General features: G+C 39.6%; 1 protein-coding gene across 4 annotated transcripts in view; it reads right to left on the reverse strand.

Annotated features, from left to right (window-relative positions):
* Positions 1-12,244, reverse strand: part of rapgef4a (Rap guanine nucleotide exchange factor 4a) — a 35,492-nt gene extending 23,248 nt beyond the window's left edge. For 3 of the 4 annotated variants that reach the window (XM_085373766.1, XM_085373764.1, XM_085373763.1), the window contains exons 1-4: positions 12,177-12,244; positions 8,872-9,014; positions 8,692-8,780; positions 8,016-8,162 (exon numbers count right to left, since the gene is read on the reverse strand). In XM_085373766.1, coding sequence (XP_085229892.1) covers positions 8,016-8,162; positions 8,692-8,780; positions 8,872-9,014; positions 12,177-12,244 — 447 coding nt within the window. Of the gene's footprint in view, positions 1-4,473; positions 4,479-8,011; positions 8,163-8,691; positions 8,781-8,871; positions 9,015-12,176 lie in introns of all 4 variants that reach the window. The other variant, XM_085373765.1, reaches the window with a different exon arrangement.
* Between the last annotated feature and the right edge of the window lie 883 nt (positions 12,245-13,127).

Consider the following 13,127-nt stretch of genomic DNA (forward strand, 5'->3'; position numbering starts at 1 on the left):
CGTTTGAAAGATCAAATGAATAAGTCTGGATGTGCTCTTATACATCTCTTAACCCTGTTCTCTTATGATATGTCATTTTATGTTTTTCCATATGCATTAAACAACTAAAAAAACTGTCACCGTGATTTGAAAATTGCAAAATAAGCATCTAATGCACAAAGGTGGTGTACTTTAAAGAGATGACATATATGTTTTATATTATCTATGTCATAACAGCAGATCAGTGAAGCTATTAACCGGGTCATCTCAGTGCAGTCTCAGTTCAAGTTCCTTCACGGTCTTTCACGCTTGAGTACGTTACTGCGTTGTGAGCATCACCGTGCATGAATGCACGCCTGTATTTTGAATGATTCACGAGAGATTACATAAGCAAACGTAGTGCAAACTGTTCTGAAAGTATTCAGCAGTTATTCTGAATATTTATAGGGATGCTTTGAGTTAAAGGGAAACCATTTAGGGAAAAGAGCTTCATTTCTACAGTTATAGATTTTCTTCCAAACTAAATTCAAACCATGAGGTAGGACTGAAAAAAGTAAATTTAAGCTTTTAAACTGAACATTCAGGTTATCCTCATATATCTAAATTTGCCCCGGTAATTACAAGGTAACTATCCTGCAACTAGAAAGATAAATTTCTATGAAGCATTTTTCATTTCTACATTTTGTTTCAAATGCAACAAATCAATTTTTTATCGCTGGAAAGCTTTGCAAATGTTACCTAAAGATGCTACCAGAGTCCCATGCAGCCTGCTACTGAAAGCTTCGCCACGCTCTCTTAATCCAGATGTTGGCAAACACTCCAAGCATGTATGTCTGATTTTAAGATTTCCAGGGTATCAAGCAGTCTGTCGCAGGTCACAGTCAGCATGGTCCAGCAGGATCCAGCAACGCCCTCAAACTGCTCTCAGAGCAGTGCGAGCAGACCGTCTCAGCCGGAGAGCTCAGCAGTGTGCCAGTCAGCTGCTGACTTCTTCTGAGCAGCAGTTGCTAGGTGATTACTCAACTCCAGTCACCGAGCACACGGGAGAGCATGCTCAATCTCTCCCTCTCTCTCCCTCTCTCTGTCACAAGCTCAAGCTTATCTATTCACACAATCCTGCTCATTTTCAGCATGGCCACCTTCATAAAGCAAGAGCAAAAGCCAGTCACAGACAGGATGCGAAGACTAATGTTCAGGAAGATAAAACTGACTGCAATGAACTGCAGATGTGCCAATCAAAGCTGAATTGTGGTTTGATTTTTATTTCAAGTAAAGTCTAAAAACTGATATTTGGATGTTTGGATGTTTTCGTCTGCAGACAGAAAAAGTCTTGTGGCTTTGCACATTATGTGTTATACTTGGAAAAGTACCACCCTGCTTCTAGTTTGTCAGGTGTTTGACATCTGCCAGTATATATTGAAGTATATACTTCAATATACTTCAATCAATATTAAGAAATTAAACAGGGAAATGGTTGAAAAATACTTTAGAATACCAAGAAGCTATGAATACAATATAAAGAAAAACTTTAATTAAAAATACATAGGTAGTACATGCTGAATGAGTAGCATAGGCTGCTGAGCTACACCCAATAAGTAATATAAAACAGTTCAGTGTTTCCAGTTTAGTGCACTTTAATTTTCCACTGAAAAATTGTGCCAATCTTTAAACAGAATATGACTCAGTACAGCTGTGCTGTCTCATAAAACAACAGCTTTTTGCAGTTAAAACAGAGTTAAAACACTGCTCATTTTTGTATTTTGCCTTTTTATGGTTGTCTGACATATGACATTAAAAATGTGTGAGTTGACAGTTAATGAGTTGTTTTTATTGCATTTCCAGAACTTATGTGTGTCTTATAAAAGGCTGAAGAAGTACATAAAAACTGTGCAGCACAGACACTGAACCAATCAGTTGTGTTGTGTTTTTTCGAAAAGGAAAAAAAATGTTGTTTTGCGTATTTCCCGGTGTAACTTATCAAAATAACCCAATACTAGCTTCATATTTGCGGTAGTAGAGATACATAAAGATTTAAATTCATATCAATGTCCCTTTCAAGAACAGAGAAAATCTGAATCTTATCTCTGACTTTGTTACTTATCGGAGCCACAAGACAGCCATATTGGATTCCTGGAGGTGATTATTCACACTATTAAGTGTTTAACCTATATGCTCACTGGCCACTTCATTAGATACACCTGTTCAATTATTTGTTAACACAAATATCTGATCAGTCAACCACATGGCAGCAACTCAACAACACGATTAAGATGACCTGCTGAAGTTTAAATCGCATTTTTAGAAGGTCCCAATCTGGGATGTCTCCTGTAGGGTGTGGTCAGAATTTGTCATGAACAACATCGAAGCACAGATCCATCCTGCCTTATATTCTTTAGGGCACATTTTGAGCCTAAATCATACCTGATTGATTGACGCAAACATGACATAGAGTTAACTGTATTCAAATTGTGGAAAAGACAAATCTGTAGCAACTGTGTAATGCTATGATACCAATATAGATCAAAATCTCTGAAGAATGTTTCCAGCACTTTGATGAATCTATGCTACAAATATTTAAAGCATGAAGTTAAAAGAGAGTCCCCATTAACTAATGAAGCAAGGTAGAACTAATGACATGGCCAGGGAGTGTATACAAAGAATATATCATCAGCAAAGTGAAAAAGTAGAAAGTAAAAGAAGCCAGAAAGCAAAATACTACACCAAGTGTCATCTAATGGATGTTTATTTATTTTAAAAATATTTTAATTATTAATTAGTCACATCACATGTCTTATCTCTCTTAATCCATCAAAAACAACCGAGAGTCATTTTACTTATTTATTAAGTATTTTGTCATTTACATTCTAATTTCTCAACATAAGACAATATGAAAATACCTACAAATTTAAATAGTTATTCAGTTTCTACAGCTATTGATCTAAGACAGAGAAGAAAATGGGATTACTAATGAGAGAAGGTGCTGAAACACACACTGATCACACAGGTGTAGGTGAGTGTGTCACTGTCAAATCTGACAGCCTGTCACATCCAGCCGAGAGAACAATAAGGGGCCTAGATTCTGCAACAACTTCAAGAGAATTTTGCAAATCAAATCATATTTTGATTTAACAATCTTGAATTTGAATTAATACAGGCTTGTACTGAACAGGCAATAGCATAAATTATCTTTTGTAGCTGATAAAGACAGTGGAAGAAGAAGATATCCCATTTTCCTTATTTTCCTCTCGTGTCACAAATTTGACCTGTAGGACTATGTGCCTTAACTTGCAAGCTTAACTGAGGTCGGGGACGCTGGTTGCATTACTCTGCCTTGCAATTTGGCTCTGTTTTTGTGAATTAAGAAAAATAAGCAGCCATGCTGGCAGTGTTATCATAGTTGGTTGTAAAATCTGGTTTGCCGTAAAAAAATAAAAAATAAACGTGTGTCAACAAAGTCAACAGGGTTCATCCTCTTGACACAATGACTGTGATGAGTCAGTCAGCCACATTGCTATCCACGGAGCAATTCTTCTAGTCTAGCTGAATAGGATTACAAAGATCAGCAAGGGCAGCTGCAGCTTCACAGGTGCTGTTTTATTTTACAGAAATTCATGTTGCAGGCTTACGATGATGTAACAACTCTGGGCGGAGATAAGGCAATTATACTATGTTGATACAATCTTCCTGCCCTTTCGTTGCACGTATCCACCGACCGCTCCTATCAGAGGATATATGTGGCCTGATTTTTCCAACCTCCCCCTTACCCAGTCCTCAGACTCTAGAGGGCATGTTGCATCCCTGCCACTTCCTATTCATCACTTTTTTCCACGGGTTGCACACCGGGTTGCTTCTATAGACTGATGATACTGACATACCAACCTCCCTGCTGGGCTCAGCGACCAACAGACCTGCCCTAAGGATGAAAACACTACACATATAAGCATCTGTAATTCCATTTTACTCAATATACTATATGTTGAGTGTGCACATGCCTATAAAACTCCCTTTGTCAGATCTGATAGAAGATAACAAAGCCTCCCGTCCAGGCGGCCCCCAGGCTGATGTGATTGTAATACAGCCGCCTTGCCACCCAACAAGCACAAATTACAATTGTGTTGTTTCAATCACAGTGGCCATCGGAAGCAGGAAACAAAGTAAAGAGTAAGCTGATGACCAGGCCGTCTATGCTTCAGTCAGCCTCCCTGTGTATGCTGAGCTTGGCTCATGTCTGCTATGTTAAACAAACAAGCACACGGACAGCTTCTGTCACGTGCCGAGCTACATGAAAGGCGCTCTCGGTGCTCGGACGATTCAGCATAAGAACATAAATATTAAAATTGCACGCATGGGCGCTCAGGCTTTAATATGCATAGATGTCATACACCAAGACATACAACATTTTAAGGAACAAATATGGAGCAAAGTGTCTTGTTAACATTAGTGTAGAAAACCTTTATTTATATGAACTGGTGAAAATGGTGAAAATGAAAGGACAAAACCTGAACCTTTGACCCCCTGTGGACCAGATGTTGACGTAATTTATCATCATCTGAAAGACCATTTCACAAGACAACCATCATCAAAACACCAATTGAGATAATATATATTTACCAGCCACTTTATTAGGTATATCTGCTCAACTGCTCCTTACTGCGACTTTCAAATTTGGAGGCAACTCATTAGATTTGCGAATGTAGACATGGTCAAGGATGGGGGCAAAAGGTGGGTCAAGTGACACTAAATGTGTCACAGTTGTTGGTCCTAGACGACTTGGTCTGAGAGTTTCACAAACTGCTGATCTCCTGGGATTTTTCTTCACAACAATCTCTAAGATTTACAGAGAATGGTCTGAAAGAGAGAAAATATCCAGTGACTGAGCAGCAGTTCTCTAGGAGAACTCTTGTTGATATCAGATGTTAGAGAAGAATGGCCAGACTGCTTCAAGCTGAGACGAAGACAACAGTAATACAAACAACCAATCATTACAACCAAGGTATACAGAGGAGCATCCCTGAATAATCAACACATGAAACACTGAAGCAGATGGGCCACAGCAGCAGAAGACCATACCAGGTGCCACACCTGTCAGCTGTAAACAGACAACTGAAGCCAAAATTGGCACACTGTGTCGAGTTCTGATGCAGTGGGTGGCAGGGTAAAGATTTGGTGTAAACAACATGAAAGCATGGATCCATCATGCCTTATATAAGTGGTTTTTAGGCAGGATAACATGTCATGTAATAGATTTGAAGGCAACAAAGGTGGTGTAACCTTGTGATGCTATCATATCAATATGGACCACAGTCTCTGAAGAATGTTTCCAGCACCCTGTTGAATCTATTCCACAAAGAATTGAGGCACTTCTAATGGGAAAATGGTGAATGGCGAGTGTACTTTATAACTCCAAGTGACTTCCGGAGACTTGAAGAATCAACGTGCTAAGGCACGTCAAAGTATTTTCCCAAATGCATTTACTATGTTACGTTTATCCAATTTGTCACCTCTCTGTAATTCTTTTATTTACTGTATTATTCCAAACAGAAGGTTGAAACACCTACAGAAAAAATACACTAAATTATTCACGAGTATAATCATAAATAAAGCTAGTGTTGTTCTCACTCTTGCAAAATTTTCTAAGACTGCTTGGCCAAAGGCAAGGGGACAGTTCTGTGTTGTAGGGAGGAGGAGGTGGTGGAGGAGGAGGTGGTGAAGGAGGAGGCGTGTAGCTTTGTTTAAATGCTTCCTTTGGCTCAGACCGGAGCAGGTAATATATTTCCTTTAGCATCACTCTTTTCCCATCTCCTCACATTAGCTGTAATCAAGCTGTATTCTTCTTTTCACCCAATCTTTCAGGGGCTGGAAGCAGTAAGAACACTGACCTCATGCAGCTTAACATTCATCATGCACCACAGAATGCAATTCAGCTTAAATTAAGACCCTGTGAAGCAGCTGAGCTTTATCTGCAAAAGCAACCATCAAGACACGCAGGAAACTTAGAGTCACCACAGCACATCAGAAGTGGCTCACACAGTCTGATGTCTGATGCCACCAGTAACAAGATACACCTTAAACAATCGTTCAGCACTGCAGTAAAACTAGGAGGAAAAAAATAAGCACATATGCCTGGAAGAACATTCAGGCGAACTGTTTGTATGACCAACAAACTGCAAAATACAGAAATGATCATCTGTCTCGATTGTGTGAATTTTGACCGCAGTGCTGCTCAGGTACAGGCTGGCTAACTCAGCACATCTAACAATAGAAGATCCATGTATTGATGCTAATGCTGTAAATCACTTTTCTGTTTTTTTAGATGAAGTTCTGTACAAGAAACACTGCAAGGACGGGAGACATCTCAGCGTAGGACATATCTCATTTAGAGAGCTTCAACTTTAAACTACCCATTATCCTTTTTTTCCTACACAAAAATACCAATTACCTTGAGAAAATTTTAAAAAGCCTCAAAATTCCATGTGCAAACGTACTACATTAAAACCATAATGAGCACTGGAGAACTCAGAAAAGTGCCTGGTAAGATCCTTGCCTTTTAACAGCTGTACCTGTGATGCTGCAAAATAATACTTACAAGCCCAAGTCTTAAAGTTAGATTTAAACACTTATACTGTAATATTATTAGTTAGAAAATACAAGAATGGACCGTCAAACAAGCAACAAAGAGGACCAAGGTTGAGCAGAAAGCATTTCAGTGCCATTATCTAAGGAATGTATCTATCATGGGTGTGACGCCCTTCACAAACCTGAGTTTGAAACTGGTGCTGTGGGAAACTCTTTCCAAATATAGACACTCATTAATTTAAAAAAATCAGAAGCCTCGAAAAAATAGTATCTGTTTATCTTCATGCGCCAAACAGCATCTTCACCATCACTTTGCAGTGAGTCTTTATATTAAGTAACAAACAAGACCAGAAAGATCCAAGAGTGAGATAAGACAATCTGGACACCAGATACAGAAGCTCGAAAATCTAATTTGAGACGAACCGAACTGAAGAGGTCGCCCGGGGGCAGAGGTGAAATGTGTATCCCCGTTGAACTTCCGCGTGAGCATACACACAGCCAAATTAAAGTATCCAGCCACACACAGCTTCTGATGGTCAGTGTGCTGGAACAGACACAGCCTATAACTTAACCTGCTGATGCCCTTTGGTCCCAAAGGAAATGGGCTGTCTCTCTCTCAGGAACCCAGCCCAGCTGAGGGGGAGGTGAGTGACGAGAGGAACTTCTACACAGCATGGCACCCACCGGCTCACAGTAGCAGGAGACAGAAAGACGAGTGAGATATTTCTGACTGAAGCGGTCCATGAACATTATGTTTGTCTTTAATTTACAGTATTTAAACGTTTTATACTGAATGTTACTGCCCAGTTTTATACTTACACTGAATGACTGCTGAAATGATGCTAGTGTGAGTGAAAACACAAGGCTGGAGAGAGAGTTTCTCCTCAGAGCTACACTTCCATCTAGTGGTCAAAAGGGATAAACCAACCACTCATAAGTCAAAATCAGACGGAGCACTAGCAGAAGGTTACAGTAAAAGAATTGGACAGATTTTTTCCTCCAGAGGCCCAACAATAAATTCATAACCCAACCTTCGCTGATCCACAGGTGGTGTACACCACCTACGCTCTGGAGAGCGCTCAGCTCAATTCGTCACAGTTTTCAGATTTAACATTTCAGCTGCAACAAGAACAAGCTAGGACAGGTGGCTGTTCTCTGACTTTAAGCAGCCCCCTCAGTTACTCACAAATTAAATGATAACTGGAAACCAGCATGTGCTGCCTTTGAGCTACCCACTCAGCTGATAAGGCGCTGCTTTGTCTTCAAATGATCAAAAGCGGTCTGAATTTTCTGTTTATCACTAAAATGAGAGAAGTTAGTTCCTATGGACACATTTATTCCATAGCATTTTCAAATCTTACTTTGAGACTTTGATATCTGAGATGTGCCACAAATCGTAATGACCCAGATAATTTCTGTACTCTGCAACAAGTATAGACGGAGCAAAACGAGGCACATACCTCCCACAGAGACCTAAACTCCCTCTGCTCGATGCGTAGGAGCTCACTGAATTCCCGTGTAATGATGGTAGCATGTCGGGGAGTGTTATCCAGGATTGACTCCCCAAAGGCCGTTCCCGTCCCCAGTGTGCATATAGTAACAGCATCCTACATGAGACACACCAACATCACACACATTCCTCTTAGATCATTCCTTCATTGGGATTAAAAACTTTCAACTAGATGAGAATGCTGTGAAGTTCAAATGTAATATTCTTAGCAAATGAATTTATGCCGATCGCACAACTCTCGAAGGTTAAAGAACTCCTGAGCACTCCATACACTCAACAAGATACAAACATATCACTCCAGTAAGCACCCAGACAAATAGGCTAAGGTGTGCAAAGTTCCACTGTTAACAAATGGTCAGTAATATTCCCTCATCTAACTTTTATTTTTCAAGTCTGATGAATTTCAGGTGGAGCTTTGCTTACAAAGTTACCGAGATCTTCACAGAAAGAGTAATTCAGCTTTGGGTGCAAATTTGGAGCATTAGTGTGTGAAGCTAAGATTGATTAAGATGAGTGTGATCTTGTGTGATACGTATGAAAGAAGAGAGCGATTTCTTTTAATTATCAATTACTTCATCAGCCTTCATTTTAATCTGGGGCTTTATGTAATGCTCGTGAAATTATACCTGATAACTTGATGTCTCGGACACCTTTACATCCAGCGAACCTGAGAGAACAGCATACCAGCACGTGCCAATATCTCCTTGTCGAAATACTGGGGGGGGGGAACAGTTTGAGAAAAGAAGATAAAAATAGATGCACCGTCTTGTCCTCAGATTAGTTTCAGAGCTCGCATTTTCACCTACTGGTGATGCCTTTTTCCAAGCACTCGTAAAATCCGCACAGGCATATCTGCTGCAGCAAACTGGGGTGGAATCTCTCAAAGGCCTTCACATTTTTCAGCCGTGCCAGGATTATGTCAACATCTGCCCCCGAGCGCTCTGCTGGTCTGGAGAAATACAAAGAACAGCGTGATGTACAGTTAACTAAAAATCTACATGAAAAGCTAACTGCAGAGCTGCAGAGCCTGCATCATTCAAAGCAACTGAACCTTTTTTTAAGTAAAGTTTACTTTGAACTCTGAAACATGAAGTCTGCAGAAGACACCATTAAATTCTAACACTGTACTATTCTATTTAACAAACTTGAAAGTCAATATTTGGTATGACCACATTTATTCTTCAATACAGCCTCAAAATCTCTGACAAATTCTTTCTTGTAATTAAGTAGTCTTTGGGAATAGTTTTCCAGGTTTCTCGAAAGCTCTTGTTTGGATGTTGGACAACTATTGCTCAAAGAGCACCTTAAAAATTAAAAGAAAGTCTCAAGACTCTTGCATGGGTTATTTTAAGCTGTGGATCATGCAAACCTATTTTAACTGAGTCCAGGAATAAAAATATAGCAATTAACAGAATATGTACTCTTTAATAAAAGCACACCAAATTTAGTTTGAGATTATCTCTCGCATCTGTCTCATTTAGAACAATTTGTTTTTATTCTACAGTCAGATTTTTGTTGAACCAATAATTTCGTTCCTCTCAAACAATAACTGTCAATTTCCCAGTGTGCACGGCTGCTGCATTCATGAGTTGCATTGCAGCAATAAGAAAGGCTTTATTTCCAAAGTTGCACAGACCTTAGAGTAAAAATTTCTTTTGTTCTTTTATTTAAATTGAAAAGCCTGACCCAGTTTTGACTCCATTTTTAATGGCACGTTCAAACTGAATATCATTTGTTATTGCACTAATCCCTGCACTGAATTTTTACCTCTCTGTTCTGTGCCTGTCTCACTTTTGTTACACTCAGTCCAGAGCCTCTGATGTAACTGGTGGGTGGATAAACTGCAGCTTACATCACCTTTGAAACAAGGTCCGGCTTTTGAAAAAAAGTGAAACCAAACATTATCAATAATTCAAAGATGGAAACAACCTTTGTGCTTTTGTTTTTTGAAAATGTACTGCTCTATAGTTTTACAATACACTAAGTAACAGCTTGCGGGGAAAAAAAAGACTTTTCATCGTGTATTCCCTGGAAACCTTTAACCTCACATTATGCCTCTATAATTGTATGTACTCCTTGATAAGACCCTATGTTCAGCAGTGCAGCCGCTTTGAATGTATTCTGTTTTTCTACCCTGCATTATCATAATCAGGACAAGGCAAGAGAAAGAGAGACTGCGAGAAAGAGCGAGATGTGTGGGAGCCTGACTTTCAAAGCCAGTGTCTGTTTGAAAACTGACCTAGATGAAAAAAACAGAAAGAACAGAGAAAAAAGCAGAAAGTGCCAGTTTGACGTGCAAGTGAGAAACGATTATCTTCATCATGCAAGCTTGTTACAATTTGTACAATGCAAACAATGATCAACCTAATGACCAGTAATCCAACCTGAGATGTCAAATAATGAGCGTATTGATGAGTGAGATGTAATTTGTCTGTGAGCTTAGTTCAGGAAATGACACAACTGCTTTTCGTATTCACCAATCTTTTCCAAACTGTTAAATAATCAAGCAGTTTGGATAAACTTAGATGTCTATCATCCACTGAATTTCAATGTAAAAGTGTCAAATGAATGATAGGGTGACTCATGGATGCTGTTTGCTGTTTGGAAAAGGTGAGTCACCCAAGAACCATTTGACTTGAGGGACACAGGTGGCTTCTACAAGCAAGCAGAGGATATTACTGTGTAAACACGTCTGGCACCCTGTGTCACTTTGCTGTGTGTAGCTGTTGTACTTTGGACCTTTTGATATATGCTGCACCCCTTATTGTCATCATCCTGTAGATCAATAGTAAGCAACCCACTAACACCTGAGCTGCATCCAGTATATACTTGCATATTGGCCAAACTGTCTAAGCATGTAAATGTAAAAAATAATGTAAAAAAAAAAAAAACATGCAGTAAGAATTAAAATAGATAGATAGATAGATAGATAGATAGATAGATAGATAGATAGATAGATAGATAGATAGATAGATAGATAGATAGATAGATAGATAGATAGATAGATAGATAGATAGATAGATAGATAGATAGATAGATAGATAGATGTGGCCGTGGACAAAACAGACTAAAGGGCCACATCTCTGTGACAAAACCATCAACACAACAAATGGTGAAGCCAGCCTGCCTGCAGTTTTTCTGACTTCATAGTGTAGAGGTTAACACATTCACCTAATAAGTGAAAGATCCCTGTTTGATCCAGCAGAAGATAGAAAGAGTCAAGGAGGGGCAATCGTTAAAAAAAAATCTATGAGGTTAAACACGCAGAGTTACCTGCTGTGGTGACTGTTTGTGAATAAGGGAGCAGCAGAAAGAAGCAGTACTTTATATGAGTCCTCAGTAATACTTGTACATGGCTGCCATGTTGGCACAATCAAGTCAAAAGAGCACAAGATTGAAAAGTTGACTGATTTTCCTGCAGCATTATGCCAAGCAGAAAAAAGATTTTTGCTAGCTGAAGGACTCCAATATAGTTAATGGTCATAGCTTGGCCACCCTTGCAATAATCCTCTATGTCCGCCTGCATTCAGCAATTTCATTACTGCTCACGGCAAAAGTTGCAGAACAAATTTCTCTCAAATAAAAAAGTACTATACATTATAACCATGACACATATTAAATATCTTTTAATGTCTTATTATAATGATATCAGTATTTGATCTTTGATCTTCCAGTAGTCACAGAAAGCAGTTTGCTGCTGATTATTACAATAATCCCAGACAGTGAGCAATTGAAGTAAGTAGAATGCATCAAAGAGCCAAGTAATTGGCAAGTAATTTGACATAATTAATAAATCCCAGTCTGAAGCTGATGCCTTTGCTTTCCCCAACTCTACAGCTAAGTGGATCACTGTGCGTGACTCCTTTAGTCAACAGTGAGGTCAGAGGCTGTAGGAAAGGTAACCTTGGCGCGTCCAAGGATGCACTAACTCAAGCTGTGATCGGACTCACGACGTCCTAATTCCGTTTATTTGAATGTTTAAATGCAGCCACTGAAACACAACGCCCAAGTTCCTTACAGGATAAAAATCCAAATCGCGATATTTCCTCGTTAATTCATCGCTCTTACACTAGCCTGAGATGGGTCGGGTGAAATGGTATAAAGTGATTACCTCTTATCCAGACAAATCATCCACTCGGCAGATTCCGAGGAATGTGAAGAAGTGTGCGCTGCTACCATCTTGCGATCCTGCTGTTGCTGCTGCTGCTGCTAATGCGGAGGAGAGGGCTGGACCAACGACAGCAGCTTCATCTGCCTTCACTCACTCACTGCTGACAGTCCTCGCTGTCCCTCCTTACCTGGGCGGGAGCAGCGTGGACGAAAAACAGCCCACACTGACGGGTTTTATGCAGCTGTAGTGAAAAGCTATGTTGTTAAGAAAGAAAATCTCAAACTGAGGACGGCAACAGTTTTCAGCAGAGATGTGGCTGGGGGGAAACAGAGCTCGGTCACTCATTATTTTTTTCAGCAATGGAGGTCAGTTTCTGCTATTAGGCACATGCAGGTAAAATGAACGCAGTCTCATAGATCAGTATGTCCCAGTGTTCGTGTTAAGATCAAACTGTTGCTTGGAATTTTCCAGTCATTTCATTTTTAGAGCTGTTGAACTTACACCGAGAGCTGTAAATAGAAGCAGCTTTTGTTGCTTGAATGAGGTGAGTCAGCACAAAGTGGCACTTCTCTACTGAAGGATACTGTTGCAAAGGTGAGGTGGAGGGCATACAGGTGACCTGTGATTGGTCGTAATCACATTAATGTTCATAAGTATTTAGACAGTGATAAAGCTTTTGTAGTTTTGCTTCTGTGAACCGCCACAGATGGTTTAAAATCAAACAATCGAGATGTGATTGAAGTGCAGACTTTCAGCTTTGATTTATTGGTTTTTACAGACCTTATTTTCTGAGTTTCCCCATTTTCAGAAGATCAAAATTAGTTGGAAAATTGACTGAAAAGCAGCTCCATGGCTAGGTGAGACCTGTTGTTCAGTTTTCCACTGGCATTTTCAATATGAGGTCCAAAGTGATGCAAAAATAAACCAACAGCAAACCACTTTAATTTTTTT

This window comes from Diplotaxodon limnothrissa, linkage group LG16 (genome assembly GCF_057381915.1).
Source record: "Diplotaxodon limnothrissa isolate DT_005_m linkage group LG16, D_limnothrissa_male_GT1.1, whole genome shotgun sequence".
In the NCBI taxonomy this organism is placed as follows: Eukaryota; Metazoa; Chordata; class Actinopteri; order Cichliformes; family Cichlidae; genus Diplotaxodon; species Diplotaxodon limnothrissa.